We start from the raw sequence: 24,319 nt of genomic DNA on the forward strand, positions 1-24,319 counted from the left end.
ATATCTGTTGGTCTCATTTTTCGTCATCTGTGAAACGAGAATAACAGTATCTTAAGTTTTAAATAAGGTGGTGTGTACAAAAAGCCAATTCTCATGAATGTGTTTAAATGAAGATTTGGGGACACCTGGGTGTCTTAGAGTCTGCCTTCGGCCCAGGGCATGATCCTGGAGTCCCGGGATCAAGTCCCACATCGGGCTCCCTGCATGGAGCCTGCTTCTCCCTCTGCCTGTGTCTCTGCCTCTCTCTCTCTCTCTGTCATGAATAAATAAATAAAATCTTAAAAAAAAATAACAGAGAGAGGAATTTTACCACATACATTTGAGAACTAAATGAGACCACCAATATATTTGGCTCATAGTAAATCTTCAATAATCATCACAATGCCTAGGAATAAGCAATAATTTTAGTAAGACTATTTTTCTACTCGGTTGTAGAAAAAATTAATACCATCCATTAACATAATTATGGAAATTTATAAAAATAGAAAAATAGGTAGTGCTTTCTCTCCTGCATTGTAATAGCAACATCTCAGGCTGTTGAACGGATTCTGTTTATTTTGCTGATCATCCAGTAGCTGAAATAAGGCAGGAGGAAAGTAATATCCTTTATGGTGAATCAGGAAAACCTTCGCATCTATGTCTTCGTGACACTATTAATTCCCTAGTAAAACATTATGGGATCTCAGAGGCGCCTGCCCAGGGACATAGCAGGATAGGATAAACATCGATGTATTCCTGCTTGCTGCTGACTCGTGCATCTGGGGAGGAAGTGGAAAATCCATTTGAGATGTGCCAAAACATGCTTAAATTGGCTCTCACACGCCAAATGGTCAAACTGTTTTTTATCAATGGCATCATGCAAAAAAATCAAAAGCAATTTGTTCAGACCTCACTGGTGATTTCATTTGGGGGTAGGGAGGTATAAATGAAGTTTGAAACATTTTCACAGCCAAGTTGCTGTCTCAGAGTGTTCCATCTGGAAGAAACATAGGTTATTTCCTTCCTATTTTCATTTGAGAAATAGCTGTACTTTAAGATCATCAAACCTTCCAAATGTGATTTGTGAAGTTAATAAAGAGGAGCAAGCCATTTGTATTTAAATAATGTGAATGAATGTGTTAAAAGCATAAAGAAAATAGGAAAACTTGAAATCAGATTCATTCATTTATTCTTTCATTCCCCAAGTATTCTTAGGGCCTCTTTTTGTGTCACATGTGGGAGATGTGGTGATGGTAACATTTCTTGAAAACTTAGGTACGTGACATTCCCCTAGCAATTTTATATACATTACTATATAAGTTAGACTTTACTGAAATGTGTGTCTGGTGAGGACTGTTACGACCCTGTATTAAGAGATGGGCCTTACAGCTATTGCAATTTAGGTGCATTCACACACCTGGTTTCCATTGTTGGGCCTGGACAGGTTGCCTCAGACTGATCCCAGAAGCCAGGCCCTAACTCACATCCTGTGCTGCCCTTCGAAACAGATGTGAACTTAGGTCTTGGAGTGTTCAGTCTAGCTGGGGAGCTGCACTGTGTGGGGCCTGGAATGGAGCTGTGCAGGGCGTTGGGAGAACAGCCTTGGGGTACTTACCCCGGATCACAGGAGATATGTAAGGTCCCTAGAGAAACAGACATCTACATGGAGACTGATGATGAGTGGGATGTGGTTAGACATGGGGGAAGGGAAGGAGGAAGTTTATGACTTGGTCGTGAGTGATAACGTGGTCCATTTGCAGAACTGCATATGGTTGAGAATGGCTGCAACTGAGAACTAAGACAGTGGGCCTGGAGTAAGAGGGTCTGAAGAGCTAGTGTTGTTGAATGTGTGGGTGTCTTGAGTTTGTGTCTCAACTTTCACACAGACTCACGGTCAGGAAGCCTTGGGTAAGGAGCAAAGTCACCCTTAACTCCGTCTCCCACATGGGTAGCCAGTGGATATACCTACCTTCTTTATAGCACAGTTGTGAAATTGTACAAAATAATAATGGACATAGAACACCACTATTACCCTTAGTCTTTATCATTAAAGGAGACACCCAAAATTGAACTCAGTTGTATTGCATCTTGAGAAACATCTTTATTTATAACTGTTACTACCATCTATTCTCCTCTCCAACACTTACAGAATACGCAAATCACATTCTTAGTTAAGTTCTGTCAATTAGTCCATCCAAATGACCTTGAACAAGCCATCTTCAAATTCAGGCCCTAGCGATCTCATTTATAAATGAGGTGCCAGAACTTTAAAGCCTCTGGAGTGCTAACATTGAATAACCTATGGAAGGCTTCCACAGCCAAGTAACTTAGTTCAAATCCTAACTCTCCTATGAACTTACTGGGTAGTTGGACAAGTTACTTTACCTCTGTACCTTCATTTTCTCATTTGTAAAATTAAGATAATCGTAGTACCTATCTGACGGAGATATTGTGAAAATTAAATATGTGTAAAGTGCTTAGAAAAAGTAGGGCCTGATAGCACTATTGAGAGGTGCTTATTGTTTTTATGATCCATTCAAGTCACATGACATTAATCTGCATAGTGTCCAAGCTGGGCTCCTGTGTCATCCAAGTACAGCATGAAGGTTGTAGATTCCTTTATTAGTACTCAGCAGAGAACAGTCAACCTGGAGCCATTCATGCAGGAAGGGACAGGCTGGATAGCAGTAGGACTCTGCTATAACCACTTAGGTAGAAACCCACCTAAGAAAAGAGGGGGCTTAAAAGCCACGAAATCTGAAACAACAAAGAACTACGGAGCGGGGGGAAAAAGAAAAGCCCCATTGGAGTGGAGCCTGTGGCAAATGTCCATTCCTTTTCAGGATACAATGCTGAGTGAGAAGTTCTATGGTCAGTTCCATGATTACATTGTCACACAAAGGGGCAGAAAGTAAAAGCAAACCACAGAGAAAGGAACAACAGTATAAAATGGTCACAAAAGATTGTTACAGGGGCCTGGGAACATGCCACAGAGAGCAAGCGCCACACACGTCAGGATCGCTGAGGGAAGCACCTGGTCACTGTGAGCAGGAGCTCCATCAGGTCCCCCTGCCCGTGGTCCCTCCCTGCCTTCCCTGAATGCTCCATCCCTCTTAGTACCTTCAAGAAAGCGGCCACCTGCACCCAGGTGACAGATGGCTGCCCAGCCGTGTTGCCATTTCTTTATATTTCGGAAGGATACTGAACTCTTCTAAGTACCTGGGGGTTTGGAATACATCATTTCATGCTCCCAGCAACTTTTCAAAGTAAATACTTGTACTTCTAAATTACAGACAAGGAAGCTGAGATATTCAGAGGTTAAGTAACTCCTTCAAAGAGATCTAGTAAGGGGGTGAGGGGGCACAGCTTTAAGTCTAGGACTGTCTTCCACACTCCCAGTGCCCTTTGACCCACCCCATTCTCCCTCTAGGTATGTATGCCTCATGTCACAAGGGGCATTTTTGTGGGTGTCCTGGCAGGGCCCTGTGCCTGGGTCAGCACACACAGAGAAGAACAAGTAGATGAACCTATAGCTGAGTCCTTCTGAGTGTAGTTGCAGGCATCTCCTGCCCCCAGGGTAGCCCTCTAAACCCATGACGTGCTCCATACCTAATCAGCCTCTCTCAAGCCACTAGTCTGAAAGCCACAGAGGAGACAGGAAAGAAGGCTGACTGACCCCGTGCTCCATAGCAGGCTGGTTCCTAGATTGAAACTCCATGGGGATCCAAACCTTAGGGTAGAGAGTGCTTTGCTATTGATTTCTAATTTAGGTGGCTTCTGGTCAGAGGATTTGTTCTATAGAATATTGATTCTTTGTTATTTATGGAGATGGGCTTTGTGGCTTAATAAGGGAGACAATATGCTTGAACATGTGTTCTTACAGCTGGCTGGGTACAGGGATCCATGAATATCCAACAGATCTTTAATTGCATTATACAGTTTTTCTTTATTTGTTCTTAGTAAATTTTTTGTCTGTTTGATGAATCAGTTTCTGAAAGTTTCCACAGTGTGGATTTGTCCATTTCTTTCTTTACTTCTGTCAGTTTTGGTTTCATGGGTTTAGGAGCTATTGTTAGATGCATATATAAGTTCAGGATTACTATTTCTTCCATTTATTATATCATCATGTAAAGACCATCTTTATCCCAAAAATTTTGTTTTGGCTTTAGAATAAACCATTTTCTTCTAGGGATGCCCAGGTGGCTCAGCGGTTGAGCGTCTGCCTTTGGCCCAAGGCGTGATCCCAGGGTTCTGGGATCGAGTCCCACATCGGGCTCCCTGCATGGAGCCTGCTTCTCCCCCTGCCTGTGTCTCTGCCTCTCTCTCTCTGCATCTCTCATGAATAAATAAATGAAATCTTTTAAAAATAAATAAATAAATAATTTTCTTCTGACATAAATATTGTAATACCAGCTTCTTTCAATTCATATAAGTCTGGTATATATTTTTCTATCCCTTTATTTACAATCTTATGTGTTATTATGTTTAATATGCAGGTCATGAAAAAGCATGTGTATTATATATGTATTTAAAAAAATTCATTCTGGGGTTCTCTGGCTTTTGACATACATTTGGCAGAATCTATCTTTTCTGTTTGTTATGATTTGATTTTTATTCGGGCTTTTTTCTAGGCTTTCATGTTTCTCCTGCCCTCCATGTTTAGGAAAGTTATATGTCCCAATTCTCTTCTTTTAGTGCTGATTGTTACGTTTTAAAAATTGGCTTAACTTGCATGTCAATTATATCTCAATAAAGCTAATTTTTTTTTAAAAAATGGCTTACCTCAAAAAAGCCTAAAGTTAACCCCCTCTTATTTTTGTAATTGTGTGTCTCTGTAGATTATGATGTAAATTAAGGGAATTAAGAAATTGTTGTGGTTGGGAGAATGTTAGAAGATTTTATTCACACATCTTGTCCAACAAACCAAAGCACTTGGGCAATGTTATCTTCCACGACTGACAAAAAGACAGATGTTTCCAAAAGAGTTTTATAAGTCAAATATACAATGGCTTCTCCAGGGTCCTCTCAGTACTGCCCAGTTCCATAACTATGTCAGTATGTGTGTATCTCTATACATTTGATTATATATTTATATTATATAATATATATTTTATATATAATTAAGGGGAAGAGGGGTCCCATCTTTGCCTTATTGTCCAATATCCTAATATTTACACCATTAGTAATAAGTCCAGCATTGTGCTGATTCCATTTGAGAAATGCCTGGGGTGTTCTAAAGCAATTAGAGTTAGTTGGATCAACACAACCCAAAAGGTCCATGACCCAAAAGGGAAGAGCCATTTGGCAAATGTCTAACCGTTTCTATTCTTTTCCACTTTGAGAAAACTTGGTAGAGATTGGAGAAAGATGGTTGATTCATTGTTAATATAGTTGAGAGCTAATATCAGGTCTTTGACAACAGATATTCGTCAACATAATGTCCCCATCTCCCCAATGAGTTTTTGGGAAAAAAATGTGTATATGCATATTGTATGTATATATTTACATTTTTACAAAGAAAATGACTATTCCTTTCATCACATTTTTCAAAAACTTAATGAAGTTTAAGACACATTAGCTCCCCTTTTTCCTGTCCTACCAATCAATCGAATTCTGGCAAGGGCCAGCCCTCATCATCTGAAGTTCAAAGTTCAGTTGCTCCTGAAGAAAATATGTGACTTCATTTTCTTGTTTTCTTTCTCTCTCTTAAAAGCTTCCTTTCTACCAGCTACTTTAACCATGACTGTGGACAGGGGAGATAATGTGAACATATCTTTCAAAAAGGTGTTGTTGAAAGAAGAAGATGCAGTGATTTACAAAAATGGTGAGTATATGTTTTGTTTCCTACAAGCACCAGGTGTGAGAAATCAGATAGCATGAGACGTATTGGGTCATCATTCTGGTGCAGTCTTAGGGGCAGATGTTTGAAGCAAAGCCATTATGATGTAAGCCAGTTAAATCTTATTAAAGAAGCTCTATCAGGCAATGTGGTTGGTTGCTTAAAGCAGAGATTCATATACAGACATGAATGTACATACATTCTATATTTATGAATGTGTAATAAGAAATTGTGAATGTACAGTAAAACCCCATCATGATGATAAATGAGGTCCCAAATTCAGCCATGAAAAATGTGATGTTGCTTGATTGCAAGGTGAAGGAAATTACAAGACTGAGCTTGGGAAGCCAACTGGCACTAGGTCTGGAAATCCAACTGTGTCTTACAAATCTGTCCAGGTCCAACTGTGGTTTGGCACCATCTGGTGGCAGTTGTCTGATCCAGCTGAAGTATTGATGGGGACCATTCTGAGTTCTGTAGGGGGATAGGACTTCCAGATTGGAGTAGTGATTCTAGGTATCTCCTGGTTAATGGATTAGTTGGCAGGGGTACCTTTACTTGTTCATCTTTTTCTGCAGAAGATAAACACTTTAGCCTTAGCTCTATCTTCATCTATTTGGTGGTAGACGGTACAGACCAACCTATCTGCTCTGTCACCACAACTTTCTCAATTTTGAGGAGAGCATTAAATGGCTCAGCCTTTTCATTCTTCCACATCCAGTATGCTAGGGGAAATTTTCTATATCCAGTCAGAGACAACTGATGAAGTTGGGGAGCCAGATGGGGAAACAGGAGTGTTTGTGTGTGACCCACTATTCTCTACTCTTCTCCCTTGCTAGGTTCCTTCATCCACTCAGTGCCCCGGCACGAGGTACCTGATATTTTAGAAGTGCATCTGCCTCATGCTCAGCCCCAGGATGCTGGAGTGTACTCAGCCAGGTACATAGGAGGAAACCTCTTCACCTCGGCCTTCACCAGGCTGATCGTCCGGAGTAAGTGATTGAAAGGCCACAATCTGGGATGATTTGGTTGTTAGGATCTTTAGCTGCAAGTAACAGAAACTGACTCTGGCTACTTAAGCAAAAACCAGGGACTGGTTGGAAGTATACTAAGGACTCCAAAAAAATTGGTGAAACAACTGAAAAGCAAGTTTCCAGAAAAGATAGGCCCCAGAGAAGATGTGGGGTGCTCAGCATGGGTGGGGGTGGATGAACTTTCTTTCCAGGGGGATACTCTTACTCTAACTATGCTTCAGCAATGTTTCTTTTATTTCCAACATTTGAATTACCGGGATAAAGGGTGTCTTCCCACCCTTGATTTCAGCTCTGGTCATGATCTCAGGTTGTCAGATTGAGCCCCTTGTCAGGCTCTGCAATCAGTAAGTAGTCTGCTTTAGATTCTTTCCCCCTCCTGTTCCTTCCTCCTCTATGCCTCTGTTGTTCTCCTCGTGATCTCTCTCTCAAATAAAAAAATAAATTCCTTAAAAAAACCCAAACAACAACCACATTAAGCCTCCTGTAAATACCACACTTTCCAGATTATTTAACTGTCAAATGGCATTTCTATTCTCATTTTTGAAAAATGCGCATGAGTTAGAACTAGTAAAAACTCCACCCCCACCCTTTTACAACTATCAAAACTTCCCTTGAATTTTCTTGTCTGTACCAAGTATTCATGATATTAAACGACTCAGGTCTACTTAGATGACAGAGCATTTGGGTTGCTCTGTCATTCTTCTAATGATTGGAATCTCTAACTTATGAACAATTTTGCTTTGCATTATATTTATTTGTTTGTTCATTCAACAAATATATATTGATTATAACTCTGTGCCCAGCATCATTTTGGTATGAAAATACGAGGGATAAAAAGATGAATCACTGTCCCTTGGGTAATTCTCAGAGTAGTTACATAGGTAAATGGAGAAATAGTTTTGCATTATGACATTATAAGTATGAAAAGTGTAGCTCATCTGGTTTCGGCAGGTGGAATCCTCTCTTATTCCCTACTCTCATGGAGAGTCCAAGTGGCAAAAGCACAGTTTGCCTTCATTTTGTTTAGGTGGCTTCTCTCTAGTCTAATACAACACCACGTACTGGGGGTACTCAGAGTCTAGGGTTTATGGGGACACTTTCTAGTAATAGCAGAAACGTCAGACGTTGACATATGGTAAAAGATTTAACTTTTTTTAAAATGTCAAAACAAACATGACTTAATATAGACTAGAATGTGAAACTTACCTGAACTTTTAATACAAAGTGAAAGATTTCAAAACACATTTTGATCTCTAGCTTATCTCTTGAGATTGCTAGGAGCACATGGTAATTCCTTTGCTATTAGGGGTATTTTGGTGAAATTGTTTGAGAAGCACTGCTAAATATCTAAAATAATTCTAAAAAAGTTTGAGTTAGGCTATGATCATCCCATTTAAGAGTATTTTTCCCCAGTGGGATTTATTTGATGTTTTAAGCAATGAGGTACAGCTGAAGGCATTTGTCTATTTCTCATAACTGTAGGCATCTCTTCAGGACAAAATTGAAATCTAGGAAAATATCAGTGCATAAAGACTTTGTGTGAAAAATCCCACTGGTTGTATTTATAGGATTTCTTTTCAATATAAATTCTCTGACAAAAGATTTATTATAACCATTGAGTTTATAGGATTTCTCTCTGTATGCATGAACATTTGGTTTCCTAAAATATAAAACCTCAGGGCTTTTAAAGAAAATTAATAGAAACCTGATTGCATCTTGTTGCTTATCAACGAACTCTTTTCCTGGCTTCTCCATCCCCAAGAGATCACCTCAATTTTCCCCTCAAGCTTTATTCTTTTATCTTTTCCAGGAGTAGGGGAGAAGCTGAGAAAGGTCTATAGATACGTAGAGCCCTAGAGATAATAGTTTAATGTAACAGGACGCCCATTTTCTTCTCCATGGGCTGCCATCATTAGTTTTAAACACCTGTAAATAACCTGTGGTCTGGCTTTTAAGAAATCACTAATTGTGCAGAAGTATTTTTCCCTTTATATATTAAGGCATGTAAATATTAACTTCTAGGCATTTTGTAGCTTTATCTATTAAGTGGAAGTCTGTAAGAAAGGGTCTATGTAGGGACGCCTGGGTGGCTCAGTGGTTTAGAGCCTGCCTCCAGCCCATGGCGTGATCCTGGAGTCCCAGGATCAAGTCCCACATCGGGCTCTCTACATGGAACCTGCATCTCTCTCTGCCTATGTCTCTGCCTTTCTCTCTCTCTCTCTCTCTCTCTCTCTCATGAATAAATAAATACAATCTTAAAAAAAAAAAAAGGAAGGGTCTGTGTAGACAGTCTTCCTGATTATTTTAGAGAAAATACTGATAACCAGGAATTCTTGCCAAAGAAATTATAAAGTTACATCAGCTGTAGGCACAGGTCCAAGCTTACCCCCTGAGACTAATACTCAGGGACAAAGATACTAGTTCTTTTCAGGCGAAAAATTAAATTTCTGACCACAAAGGGTCATCCCAACACCCCTGACTTTTTTCCTTAATCAGAAGGTATCCTTGGATTCAAATAACCATCTAAAATCACCAAATGGGAGAAAGAAGTATCCAGGAGGGGCACCTGGGTGCCTCAGTCAGTTAAGCATCTGACTCTTGATTTCAGCTCAAGTTAGGACCTCAGAGTCCTGAGATAGAGCCCTGCGTGGGAACTCCATGATGAGCATGGGGTCTGCTTGAGAGTTGCTACCTCTCTTGTGCCCCTCCCTTTGCTTGCGTGCACTTGCATGCTCTCTCTCTCTCTTTCATTAATTAATTCATTAATTAATGTTTAAAAATCTTAAAGAAAAAAGAAATATCCAGGAAATAAGAAGCTAGAAGCATTTTACCACTCTTATATTTTAGGTTTTGTATATCTTGTTTCAGTTCTTATGTTTTTTACCTGAAAAACAGGTGGATGCTACTAGCTCCTGCTTGCTTTTTTAGCTGAATCTTTTCTCTATATTACTGTAGACCAAAGGTTCTCATACTCTGGCATACATCAGAATTATCTGGAGGACTTGGCAAGCACAGATTGCTAGGCCACCTCCAGAGTTCTCATTCAGTAGGTCATGGATGGGGGGTACATTTGGGATTTACAACTCTAGCAGATTCCAAGGTAATGGAGAAGCTATTGGTCAGGGATCAACGTTAGAAAACCATTGTTTTGGCTCTGATCATTCGTGCAGCTCCCAAACACGCCAGGCCTTCCTCCTTTGCCTCACTTTTTCTTGGGACACACTCTATAGCCTATCTTCTTTCCTAATTATATGGTTATACTGATTCTGCTCACACACCACCTCCTCCAAGAAGCCTTCATTTATACCCTCTTCCATACCTAAGACAGGATAAAGTACTCCTTGTCTTTATTTCTATCCTTATTTCCTGTTTCCATTGTCTATTTCTCATATAAGACTGTTAGCTTTTAGAGAACTGAGATTGTATTTTGTTTCTCTTCATTTATTAATGTCCAGTAAAATGACTGACATGTTATAGGGTGCTCACTAAAGGTTTATGGAGTGAATGTGCTCTACTCACCAGAGCTTTGTTTTCCTTAAAAGGATGTGAAGCTCAGAAGTGGGGACCTGAATGTAACCGTGTCTGCACTGTGTGTATGAACAATGGTGTCTGCCATGAAGATACAGGAGAATGCATTTGCCCACCGGGATTTATGGGGAGAACCTGTGAGAAGGGTAAGTCAAGAGCACTAGATGAGTAAACTGTGGATTTCAAAAGCAATCCCTGGGGCACCTGGGTGGAGTGGTTGAGCATGTGTCTTTGGCTCAGGTCATGATCCAGGATTCTGGGATTGAGTCCGCATCAGGCTCCCTGCAGGGAGCCTGCTTTTCCCTCCTGCCTATGTCTCTGCCTCTCTCTGTGTGTCTCTCATGACTAAATAAAGAAAATCTTTAAATAATAATAAAATAAGAAATAATAAAAAGCCATCACTGCTGGAGGTAGAATTTTAACTCTGGAAACCATTTGGGAACAGAAACTACATGGACCATATTAGGCCATGTGGAAACTCCATGTGAACTAGAAAAAGATACCCTTTCCTAAAGGTTCTTTATTGACGATCAATACTGTCTGTTCATGCCATAGCTGAGACTGGATTATTTTCCACATTCACTAGGAGAGACCCTTAAAAGAAGACTCATACATTTCAAGGGGTTGAATATTTGACTCTGAATCATCTTTTTCTCCCCCCAAAGCTTGTGAACTGCACACATTTGGCAGAACTTGTAAAGAAAGGTGTAGTGGACCAGAGGGATGTAAGTCCTACGTGTTCTGTCTCCCAGACCCCTATGGGTGTTCCTGCGCCACAGGTTGGCAGGGTCTGCAGTGCAACGAAGGTATGTATCAATCACACCCCTGAACAGAAAAAGTTCTAGTGGGTTTACCAAGGAGATCCAGCTTGCTGGAAATAATAGAGTAAAAATGCACCTGAACTATTCACTCAACTATCCATTGCTGAATTACAGGGTTTTAAATCAGAGATGTTTTCATCTCAAGTTAATTATGCTTTCATAATTAAGACCTTATAGAAAGTGCTTCTCGTGCACATCATCTGGACCTTATAGAAAGTGCTTCTCATGCACATCATCTGGGGTTCTTATTAAAACACAGATTCTGACTCCATACGTCTGGACTGGCACCTGAGTTTCTGCATTTCCAAGAAGCTCCCACATGGCATTCATGCTGCTGGTTTTCAGACCAACTTTGAGTTGAAAAGCCATAGAGATTTGCTTTTTCAGTGGGCTATAGATATCAGAGCTCTTAGTTCTGATCCAGACAGAATTTGGGATTTGAAAATAGAGGAAGATCTTTTCTTCTGTGGACATTATGTAGGCAGCACTAACTTCACCTACTCAAAGATTCCCTCTGCCCTGTCTAAAACATACCTGCCTGTTTGGTGAGGCTCAGTGGTATAAGTTTTACATCTTTGCAGTATGAGTTTCATGTGTGCTCTTACACAGTAGCTTGCCATGACTGGGCAGTCAAGTTTATCAGACCCTCCCTAAGGAATGCTAATGAGGTGGATCGGCCAGAGCTCAAAGGTTTTCAGAATTTACGTCACAAATTCAACTCTCTCCACATCTGGCATCTTGGGAGCTATGATGGGGTCCCAGCAACCTTGTAACGATGTTCTGAGTTAGAGCAGTTCAGTAAAAAATAGAAGCAAGCCACATATGTAATTCAAAACTTTCTAATAGCCACCTTTAAAAAACAGTTAAAAAAAAAAAGCAGGTGAAATAATTTTTAGGATTCTATTTCACCCAGTAAATAGCTTGGAAAGAAAAATTGAACTAGCCACCCATAGCCTTAGTTTTCTCCCTTCGTCGGTGTTAACAAGGGTTCTGGTGTCTTTGTTTACAGCGTGCCAGCCTGGTTATTATGGGCCAGACTGTAAGCTCAGTTGCAGGTGCAGCCACGGGGAGATGTGTGATCGGTTCCAAGGATGTCTCTGCTCTCCAGAACGCCAAGGGCTCCAGTGTGAGAAAGAAGGTAAAGCAAGGTAACACTGTAGTTGGCGCCATGGTCAGCACGTCTGAACTGAGCTCTGCTGGTTCTGATTCTTCCTCCAGAAGCCCAAATTCCTCAAGTCACTTCTGCTTCCATCCAGAAGTTGGAAGGATATATCCCAAACCCTAAAGGACAACATTCCAGCTCTTTCTACAGGCCCTCCTACTGGCCTTCATTTCTCCTCCCACTAGGAACACATGTACTCATTTGGTGGCACACTGAGTGATGACTGGCTGGCTGGGGGCTCCTCCTGTCTCTTCTGTGCCCTTCCCTAGGACCCATCTTCTCCTGGGATATGCACACCAGGGAACTACTCTGGAGGCATTTGGACAAAGGATATTTTTGAAAAGAAAGATATAAAAAAGAAGAAGAAAATTAGAAAACATTACCCTCAAAATGAAATTTTAAATAATTCTAGTTCAGAAAAGACCTTAGAGCAAGGAGTCCACAAACTTTGACCCACTGACCAAATCCAGCCCTCTATTTTTTTCAGCCCTCTATTTTTTTTAACAGCTTCATTGACATACAATTTTTATACCATGAAATCCATCCCTTTTCAATGTACAGCTGAATGATTTTTAGTATATTTACAGAGTTGTGCAACCATCACCACAATCTAATTTTAGAATACGTCTGTCATACCAAAAGAAACACTGTCCCTGTTGGCCAGAACTCCCATTCTCTGCTCCCCTCAGCCCCTGGCAACCACAAGTTTACTTTATCTCTATAGATTTACTTATTCTCTTGACATTTCATAAACTATAAGTGGGATCACACGTTTCATGGTCTTTTGTGGCTGGCCTTTTTCACTGACCATACTGTTTTTGAGGTTTAACTGTATTGTAGCATTTATCAGTACTTCATCCTTTTTCTTTCCCTACCATCTGTTGTTATAAAGAAAATTTTATTGGCATGTAGCCACACGAATTCGTTGAGAATGCATAATCGGTGGCTGCTCACACACTACAGCAGGGTTGGGTAGCTAGTTAGCAGGAACTTTCAGCCTGCAAAGCTGAAAATATTTACTGTCTAGTCCTTTACAGAAAAAGTCTGCTAATTCCTGCCCTAGAATACACTTTTTAAAATTAAAAGAAGCATATTTTTAGGTATTTTCAAAATTTAAAAATAATGAACATGTGCTATTTTTTCAATCCTACAAATCAAATGTTACAGAAAGAAATCTACACTCAGGGCAATAAGACTAAGACCCTTAGGGTTTTTTCTCTGTTCTTTTTTAAAATCAGAACAAACATGGGAGGAAAATACCAACAATTGTTTTTCAAAGGCTTTGGCTAAGCTTTAGGTGTTCACTTCTTTCTCCAGTGTTTGGACTTGGCTGCAGGGCAGGAACCTGGGAGGGTCTAGGAAGGGAAGGAAAGGCCTTGGGGCTGCTGGAGGATTGGGTTGAAAATAGCTAACAAGCCAAAGGATTTGAATTTTCAATTTTATGCCTACTTTTCTGTTTTGAGCCTGAAGTTGCAAAAGGTGTGAGAATCTCAGACCCAGATCCAGGTCTTCCACTTTCGGAGAGAAGCCCTTCTCCCCCTTCCCGGATTCTGCTCCACCTCCACCTGCACACCCGGGCTCACCTCTGGAGGACTGCAGGAAATACCCAGTGGCAGTATAGGACAGACTTAACCGCCTTACTAGTGTCAAAGCACTTTTTAAAATTCCTATGCGGGGCAGCCCGGATGGCTCCGTGGTTTAGCGCCGCCTTCAGCCCAGGGCGTGATCCTGGAGACCAGGGAACGAGTCCCACGTCGGGCTCCCGGTGCTTGGAGCCTGCTTCTCCCTCTGCTTGTGTCTCTGCCTCTCTCTCTCTCTCTGTCTCTCATGAATAAATAAGTACATAAATAAGTAAAAATAACTATGCGAATAACTTCTTAGGATGAAAAATCTGGTAGATTCTAATCATAATCCCTTCAAGTCTACAGATAGGTCAAGGAATTACTCTTGTAGTTCTTAGACCTCTTTTTTTCCGGCTCCATAACTTACTGCACTCTAGGTCAGAGACAAAGGACATCAATAGAAAATATGAATGTTGGGTTTACTGTGTCCCTGCCTCCTCCACCTCCTCTCCCTGGCCCCCAGAACCAACGGCTTGCTGCTCTTGCGGGGGCACGTCTACTATCCACATTCTTCTCTACCGTGTCTCCTGTTTAGTCACAAAGGGTCTGAGGTTCTCTGGAGCCCTACAATTCAATATAAAATTGTTAAATTTCAGGATTATTCATTCTCTACAGTGTAGGTATGAGGCAAGGAGTCCTGATACCCTTTTTGCCACCAGAGACATTTTCTTTATTGGCAGTATTGGCAGCGACACTTTTCATTTGGCTGTTGCCTAGAAACCAGTTTGGGGGTGTAATTCTAGTCCACTTCACTTCTTGCATATAAATGTGAATGGCTTCATCGCCTGCTACTTGCAGATTTCCAATCAGTGGGGATCAAAATGGAGGATCATGTTGGTCAGCAATATTGTGGGTTTGTTTTCTGAGTCAAAGAAGACCTCGTTTTTATTTTTGTTTTTTTGCTTTTGTTTTTGTTAACATTCTCTTAAAAAGTAAAAGCTGTTGAAAGGTAAGGCCAGGGAAGATGTGGCCATGATAAACATCTTAACATAGAGACCGTCTGTCTCAGATCCACTGAGGGGAGCACAGCATTATGGCAGAGTGTGGACTCTGGATTCATATAGCTCTGAGCTTGATTCTGGACTCTGAGCCTCAATCTTCTCATCTGTAAAATGGAGACTGCAATAACATCCCCCCGCAAGTTTATTAAAACAATATAATATTTGCAAAGTTCTTAACTGGGATGTGACTTGTCAAATGGTAGCTGCTTTTATTACTGTTGCTGTGTCAAAGATTCGATTTCACAGTGCTGTTTTCCTCATGCAGGCATGCCAAGGATGATCCCAAAGATAGAGGATTTGCCGGATCACATAGAAGTAAACAGTGGTAAATTTAACCCCATCTGCAAAGCTTCTGGCTGGCCACTACCTGCCAATGAAGAAATGACTCTCGTAAAGCCGGATGGGACAGTGCTCCATGTAAGAGTTATTTCTAATCTGACTTCCGAGACTACTAGATGCTTTCTGTTGTAGTAATCACCTCTCTCAAGGCTACATTCCACCCTGGGCTTGCATCCTCTGAACCTGGTATGTTGTTAGCTTGGACAAAATGCCATGTCCCTGGGGAGATAGAGCAGATTCACTGCAGCCTGCCCATTGCTATAGTGCAAGGTTAGAAAGAGATGACCACAGTGGAATTGATGAAGATGAGTCCCGAGGATGGGACTCGTCCTGCAGAACTTTCTGTGTGTTTTGAGAGGTATATGTCAGCCTGTGCAGGTTCTACTCCTCACAATATCCCCATGTTCTAACTTCTCATATCAGGAAGAATGAGGTGGTCTTGTGGCCACCAAAGGGTGTGGCAAGATGTGGCCCCATGAATCAGCAGGAGATTCATGTGTTACCTACCATGTGCTACAGGAAATGGAACTTTGATGACTGGTCTACTTCTATTGTGCTCTTTGGAGCAAAAATTAGCAGAGTATGAAAGACAGGAGTTCAGTATAATTTATTTGACTCTAGATAGATCTACTCCCACATTTCCCATTCAGAGATAATCCATAGAATCCCTTGGATCTGAATACATTCCTAGGGCCCCCTACCTCTAGACTCTGCCCTGTTGCCTTGTTGCTCAGCACTGGTTAGAGTGCTGTCATAGCAATTCTTTTTTGCTGGAGAGGACTAAGCAACTTTTCCAATATGTTTCCCTTCTTTCTTCCAATAATCTCAATGCACCAAATTTCTCTGTCACAAGTGATCTTCAGGAAGTTGCTGTATTTTCCTATCTAAAAATTTTGAAATGCTTATCTGTTTTTTTTTTTTTTTCTCTCAAAGATGACTGAAAATCAACTTGACAAGAGGGTAGATGTGAGTGGCCTCGTGGGGGCAGGATATGTAGAATGTGCCATTACTGGTTTCTACACATCAGATGTTCCTGATTCCACTCAACTCATTAGGTAGTGAAGCCAACTGACAGCTTCTTAAAATCTTGTTGGCCTTTTCCTGGGTTAATGGAAGTAACAGCTACTATCTAGTAGTGTAGAGGGTCAACCATGCTATATACAACATGCTGCATAATATTACCTGTCCCTTTTCTATACAAGTGGAAATTGGTCAGGTGAAGTTGAATAAGGAATTGGTCAAAAGTGACAGAGTAGGGATGTGAATTGAAGTCTGTGTGTCTTCAGAGCCCTGATTTTACCCGCAGTTTTGTGGGTTTCAGTAGTGCAGTTATAGTGTAGATAGTTCCCAGTTATTTCAGGGAGCTATTTTGTCGTCTCACCCAGCCATCTCTGTATTCAACCAGGAAGGAACAAATGTTACCAGAGCAATTTAAAGGAATTAAGTTCCTAGCCTGTAAGTGTTTACCCCACACTCCCAAACACACAAACACAACAGCAGGATCTGAGAGGGCATCAATCCAATATAAACTTACAGGGCTACTACAATAGCTTTGGAAATAAGCCAATGATTATACTAGCATTGCATTTGGCTTCTTAATCTTTCCTTAGAAAACTTCTTATCAAACAATGAGATGGGGTCAGTGTTATGGGCCTTTTGTGTGTTTATGCCTCCCTAGAAGCTTTTATTTGTATTTGACCCTTCCAGCCAAAAGACTTCAATCTTACGAGTCATCTGTCAGTGGCCACATTCACCATCCACCGGATCCTCCCCCCTGACTCAGGAGTCTGGGTCTGCAGTGTGAACACAGTAGCTGGGATGGTGGAAAAACCTTTCAACATTTCTGTTAAAGGTAAGCTCCATTTTCTAGAGGAAGAGCTTGCATCCTCAGTACATTGTGTTTATGTATCTTTGGGTGCTGCTCCAAGATAGAGATGTTACCTGAATACTAAAATGCTTTGGAAAATTTCCAGGATACTACACCTTGAAAATTTTTTATATGCATGAAAATGGAAAGGGGGGATTAAGTATATGACCTTTGGAGTTACACAGCCCTGGATTTGATTTTTGTCCCTAATAGCTAGAAAACTTGTATATAGCCCTGAGCAAATGAATTTAACCTCTCTGAGTCTTTCTTGATTTGAAAATAAAGCTTAGTTTATCTACCTCTCCGGATTATTGTGAAGATTTGTTGAATATGCAAAACACCTGGAATTGTGTCTGGCACAACATATCTAGTAGTGTTTATTTTACATGAAAAGTTTGACTTCATCATTGTTGTGAGTTCCTATTCATTATTGTGCAGGATAATTTGGAAAATACTTTGAGAATTACTCACTTATTATGAAGTCCAGGCTATGCTGTATAATGAACACAAATAGTTTTTTCACATATTCAGCATTGATTATTCTTCCTGCAGTGAATTAATATTTCAAAATTCACATTAATTAAGTAGATAGGTATGCATTTGTGGTTGAGGGGAAGAAGCAACATGGAGGTAAATCCAAGTTAGCTTGGCTGGTATACATAAATACTGCAAGGAATTTTAAGCTTGGAAGTTTCTTATGAACCCATTTAGACAAAAACAGCTAACAGCTCTCTAATATATTTTGATGAAAGGCACTGGGCTAAGTACATCATATAAGTCATCTTATTTAATTTTTATAAGAACTCTGTTCAACAGATATTGTTATCACCACTTTACCAGAAAGAAAAGAAGATTCAGAGGGTTTAGTGAACTTGTATAAAGTAGCATATCTGTTAAGGAGTAAATCTTAGTTTTGAACCTGGGTCTCCTGAATCCAAATAATGCATCATCATTTCTAGACCATTTTGTTTTCTGAGTCTCCTCTGTTAAAGATTAGGAAGCAAGATAACCAATGTTGATTTGTATTTTACCCATTTTGTTACTTGATTAGGAATCTTTGGGCTGTCTGAGAGGTAATGTCCATAAATGAAATAAATGTAAGTGCCCAGAAGATAATCTTTTTAGAAGACCAATAACAACATTAGCTTAAATATAGCCTTGTAGATTTGGATTCTCTACCCTGAACATCCACATAAACTGCCACAGAATTGTTAATATTCTTTTAGATTACTGGAAAAGGCCTTGATCTGTTTTATTCAGTAGAACATTCACATGACCAAATTATTTCTTATATCTTACATGTTCTTGAAAGGGAGGAAATGATATGCAGACAAGACAAATTACCTTATTTTTAAGCTTCTTGGAATGTTTGCTAGACATGGAAAATAAATAAGTCAAAAATAAACCATGTTGCTAAGATTCAGAAGAGTCAGTTCTAATTTTTATTTTTTAGTAGAAGACACAGCACACAACATCAACGCATAGAAGCGCATAGAAGCATCTGTAGTATTGCTATTGATGTCATATTTATAATGACTTAGCTCTACATGATGGTTAGCTCTTAATGATTTAGCTCTTCATGTCATATTTACTAATATCTATAAAATGAAAATAGTTGTATTTACTGATATTTATAAAATGATAATTAGGTAAATTAATCAGTGTCTTTAATCATAATATTTTTTTAAAGATGTGAGGATTTCTTTTTAAGATTTTATTTATTTTATTCATGAGAGTCACAGAGAGAGAGAGAAGCAGAAAAATAGTCAGAGGGAGAAGCAGGCTCCATGCAGGGAGCTGATGTGGGACTCGATCCCGGGTCTCCAGGATCACGCCCTGGGCCAAAGGCAGACACTTAACCACAGAACCACCCAGGTGTCCCAGATGTAAGGATTTTACTACCAGAATACAATTTGGTACAATCAATTTGGAAAACTGAAAATATATGCATAAGTTAAGCATACATATACCTATGACCTGGCAATTCTCCTTGAGGTATAAGCTCAAAAGAAATGAGTATATGTTAAAAAAAGACATCTTCAGTGTACAGAGCAATTTAATTCATAATATCCCAAACTGAAATTAACCCAAATCTTCATCTACATTATAAAGGATAAATAATTTGTAGTGTAGTCATTCCTAATGGGTTGCTCAGGCTGCTATACAAAGTTCCACAGATGAGGTGGCTTAACCACAGCAATTTATTTTCTCAAGTTCTGGAGGCTAGGTAAATGATCAAGGTGTCAGCAGAGTTAACTTCTCCTGAGGCCTCACTTCTTGGTTCATGAATGGCTGTCTTTTCCCTGTATTTTCACATGGTCTTCCTCTGTGTGTATGTGTCCGAATGTATTCTTCTTATAAGGGACAACAGTTGTATTGGATTAGGAACAACCTTAATGACCTCATCTTGACTTCATTACCTCTTTAAAGACCCTGTCTCCAAATAGAGTTAGCTTCCAAGGTACTGGGGGTCAAAACTTCCACATAAGAATTTGGGGGGAAACACAGTTCAGCTCATAACATCATACCGTGGAATATTAAACAGAAATAAAAAAGAATTAATTCCTGCAACAATATGGATATCATGGACACAATAAAGAGCAAACAAAAATACATGCTTTGTGATTCCATTTGTCTAAAGTTAAAAACAAGGCAAAACTAACTGAAAGTGACAAAAGCCAGGATAATAGTTCCCTATTGACGGGAAAGGGTCACAAGAGTGTCTTCTGGGGGGCTGGAAATGTTCCCTCTCTCAATCTGGGTGATAGTTACATGAGTGTGTACACAGGTAAAGTCCCTCAAGCTAAATACACTTAAGATTTTTGCACTTTATGGTATGTATATCTCAGTACAAATTATTAAAAGACAAAAAATAAAATGATATATTACTAAGAGGAATCTTTGGAGCAATTTGTTTCACGCTTATAAAAGTATCACAAGATACTAGTATTTTTTTTTAAGATACTAGTATTTATAGCTACAATAAAATAAGCATTTGCTGTTTTAAGCAAATAGGTGGTGTTATTTGCTCATATAAGGGAAGCATGACTTAACGAATGAATTTATTCACAGAAGTGCACTCTTCTCAGAAACTACTGTAAGTAAAAACACTAGCAGAATCTGAAAGATCCTATATTATATAACATACATATTTGGGTGTATTTTTAAGGATGGGCTGACGGAGCTACAGAACTTACTAGAAATTCAATTGTCAAACATTTATGCAGCACCTGTAAACCATGTATGGTCTTTGCCCTAATGGAGTTTAGAGTCCATTGCAATGTTTTACAATATTTTGATCACTATCACCTTACCAAGGAACCCCTTTAGAAATTTATTCCCAAACTCTCCTCCCATCACCATAAAATGTTAATATAATGAATATACTGCATATCTATTTGTGCACTGTGGCCCTTTGGAAGGCCACAACCATTGTAATATCTGAGGCTTTTTCAATCCTGAGAGAACCCACTTTAACCTACATAGGGGTGCTATTTCACCCTATTGAGAATATATGGTCTTTAAGGTGGGCAGATTATTCTAAATTATATGGTGGACCTACTCTAATCATATGAGTCTGTAAAATTAGAGAATTTTACCTAGCTATAGTCAGAAAGAGATATCACAATGAAAGAAGGATCAAAGATATATGATGCTGTTGACTTTGAAGATGGAGGAAGGGACCACAAGCCAAGGAATGTAGGTGGTTTCTAGAAGTTGGAAAGAACAAGGAAACAGAGTCTCCCTTTGAGCTCCCTTACAGCCCTACTGACACTTTGATCTTAGCCCAGTGAGACCTATGTCTGACTTCTGACCTCCAGAATTGTAAGAATAAATCTGGGTTGCTTTAAGCCAAAGAAGAGAGAAAGAGAAAGAGACCATGCATAGTCTAGAAGAAGACCAATATCAAATGATCACACAAAATCTCTAAGAATAATAAATTCTGAAAATTGCAATGAAGTAACAGAGTGAGTTCTTTGAAGCCCAACTGAGGTTTTGGTATAACCCCTTTGAAGAAGTCCCATCAGAACTGATTGCTGAATGATCCCCTGAGAGGTAACAGGGAATGGTGGGAGGTCTAGGTACATTGCTTACAGGAGAACAGCGTTTACAAAAAATTGGAGACAGAAAGAAGACGGGGTGCATTGTTAGTTGGATGAATTGAAAGGGCAGTGGCACTGGATGTATTAGGTGAAGGGAAGAGGAGGCAGGGGCTCAATTGTGCAAGGCCTGGCTGGTCACAAAATGAATTTTGGATTTTATTCTAAACATGACGGGAATCCATGATAAGGACTTGAGCAGGGGAGTGATCATATTTTAAGACATACTTTGTGGATAGTGGGTTGGAGGGGCAAGAGCAAAGCCAGGAGATCATAGCACAGGCGACTGCATTGAATCTGAACAGAGAACTGTAAGAGTGATACAGGAGACTGGGGGAGTTCTTGGGCCCTGAGACTTCAACCACCAGCTGGTGCCAGGTTCTTGACTTCGTTATGAGAAAGAATTCAAGCAGTTCAGAGTATAGCAGAAATTTTATTGCAAAGCCAAAGTACACACTGAAAGGGGATGGGCAGAGTGCAGCAGGTACACTCTGATACAGGATCTAAGTCACCCTGGTTGGACGCAGAGTCATGCTTTTTATGGATAGTCATAAGGAGCAGGTGATAGATTCTTGAAAGGTTCTGGGAATAGGTGGGGACTTCTAAGAAATCTGCATATCATTACTCATTCTGTATGTCAGCTACTATGTGCAGGCGCAGCCTAATTTTTCTCTTACAGATATTTCATAGTCAAGATGTGCAAGGAGTGCTTTAGCACCCCCCAGTGAAGGAGTCATTCTTTGTCATTTGCAGGCTAATCTGTGTGCATGCGCGCCATGGGCTTGAGCAACAACAGGATGCTTATGGCCCTGAGAAACCAGAGAGCTATCACAGGTTTTACTCAGTTGTCACAAACACTCTGTCAGGTATCAGACTGCATTCCCTGTCTTTTGTTTGCAGTTACCCAGTGTTTCACTATTGTACCTGCCTCAAGAGGGTTTTGTTGGAAATGTAAGGTCACTAATCCTCTATCCCCACCAAAGAGCAATAATCCAACTCCAAAGACTAATCTGATTGTTGAAAATTTTGTTTAGTTCTTCCAAAACCCCTGAATGCCCCAAACGTGATTGACACTGGACATAATTTTGCTGTCATCAACATCAGCTCTGAGCCTTACTTTGGGGATGGACCAATCAAATCCAAGAAGCTTCTATACAAACCTGTTAATCATTATGAGGCTTGGCGGCATATTCAAGGTAAGATTTGAACAGGAAAGACTCAACCTAAAGAGGTGGCACCAGGAGAAAAAAAAATCCTCAAATATAGAAATCCTCTCTCCCACTCTCATTTCTCTGCCCAAAGATAATGGCTGTAGCAGAAGATTCCATTTCAGAGTATTAGAGAATTACTTACCAATCCTTAGGTATCACCATGCCTGTGATTTCCTAAAAAGGGCACTCTTCCATACTGTATATAGGTAATTGAGGAAATTACTAAAAGGAGAACAAAAGGAAGTTTTGGCTTAATGTTAACCCAGCTGACCTGGATATGTTGAACTAAGTCATGACACTGTTACTGAGCCCTGCACATTCTATTGTAGACTCATCCAAAATTCAGAATCCCAGTGACGTAAGGCTAATTTGCTAAGTTGCTGTTGACAATATCAATGGGTAGGTCTTATAAAAAGCAGCTTTTTTTTTCATATAGTGGTAATAATCCATAGTCACTTTCTGCAAGTGGACATCCACAAAGTGTTCTTCTAACAACTCTTAAACACAGTCCATTTTTTTTTCTCTTACCAACTGGGAATTTATCATATGGTAAGATAGTACTTCTGCAATACCTATGGAGAATAGAGGCTAAAACAAAAACTAAGGAGAAAAGATGCATATACTATTTGTCTATGGGATCTATTTTCAATTACTCTAGAACTCTTCATTTATAAATGGCAGGAGTATTATAAATCTGCTCTCTGGTCTTTGTAAACAAACCCTCAAAGAATCTCTTCTGTTGATAGCTTGATTGCAATCACTATGTATTTAAAAACAGTGGCAATTAAATTATTTTATATCATTTTGATTGGATTTTCCCCCCCTTAAATCTAATTGTTATTTCATATAGTTGAAAATTTGTGTGGTTTTACCCTACAGATGAAAAGACAAAAGATAGAGCAGAAGTGATTAAGTGGCTCAAGGAGGCTTACATTAAAATATGCATTGTAACCTGGAAACTTCCTTTAAAAAGTCTCATTTTCCTTCTGTTAGGAATAGTGAGGCCCTGAAGGGGGGATTGCCTATTTTACTTAGACATTGTATTTTTGAAAACCAAACACTAGTTTACATCACAGTAACAACATTCCATTTTAAACAATGTACAAGAATGCCAACTTAAGTTTCCTGGACTTTCCCTCTTCTCAGTGACAAATGAGATTGTTACACTCAACTACTTGGAACCTCGCACAGAATACGAGCTCTGCGTGCAGCTGGTCCGGCGTGGAGAGGGCGGGGAAGGGCATCCGGGACCGGTGAGACGGTTCACAACTGCTTCTATCGGTCAGTGGAAGCAGACGGCATTTATTCCTGCAGTGGCTGGGAGGGGGGAGGAAGGGGAAAGAGGAAGGAAGACCAGGAAGGGTGGTGGTGGGTGAGTGGGTGGGTGGGGATGCTGGGGGAAGGAGTTTGCTTTTGAATGGGTGGGAAAGTGACAGGAAGGTTGGTAGCTTGGAGCCAAATCCTTCTTTGATTTGGGCTGCACTCCTGGTCTCTGTCCCCAGGGGAGGGTGTCTGCAGCAGTATGGGGACAGAGGAGGAAGCAGATGAGCCTTCAGGAAGGCAGGGCCATCCCTTAGGAGCAGGGATTTACTTAGCAGCAACTGCTTGGCTCCTGAGTTTTACTAAAAGCTTCCTGTTTCCATCATCAGGGCCTATGCCAGACTCTCGCCACATACATACTTCAGAAATCCTGGTTTATTTATTTTTAAAACTAATTTCTAATTTTTCAAAGTTAATTCATGCACAGAGTTAAAACATCAAATACAATGAAAGGACTTTTTTTTTTAAGGCTTTTTATCTAAAGAACAGCAGACCC

The 24,319-nt window shown here is 40.1% G+C and overlaps 1 protein-coding gene across 4 annotated transcripts in view; it reads left to right on the top strand.

Moving 5' to 3' along the window:
• Positions 1-24,319, top strand: part of TEK (TEK receptor tyrosine kinase) — a 98,645-nt gene that overhangs the window by 45,405 nt on the left and 28,921 nt on the right. For all 4 annotated transcript variants that reach the window (XM_077912195.1, XM_077912196.1, XM_077912197.1 and 1 more), the window contains 9 exons: positions 5,693-5,803; positions 6,658-6,810; positions 10,395-10,526; positions 11,046-11,186; positions 12,211-12,339; positions 15,252-15,403; positions 17,033-17,177; positions 22,327-22,488; positions 23,650-23,784. In XM_077912195.1, coding sequence (XP_077768321.1) covers positions 5,693-5,803; positions 6,658-6,810; positions 10,395-10,526; positions 11,046-11,186; positions 12,211-12,339; positions 15,252-15,403; positions 17,033-17,177; positions 22,327-22,488; positions 23,650-23,784 — 1,260 coding nt within the window. The remainder of the gene's footprint in view (positions 1-5,692; positions 5,804-6,657; positions 6,811-10,394; positions 10,527-11,045; positions 11,187-12,210; positions 12,340-15,251; positions 15,404-17,032; positions 17,178-22,326; positions 22,489-23,649; positions 23,785-24,319) is intronic.

The sequence above is a fragment of the Canis aureus genome, chromosome 10, assembly GCF_053574225.1.
Source record: "Canis aureus isolate CA01 chromosome 10, VMU_Caureus_v.1.0, whole genome shotgun sequence".
NCBI lineage: Eukaryota > Metazoa > Chordata > Mammalia > Carnivora > Canidae > Canis > Canis aureus.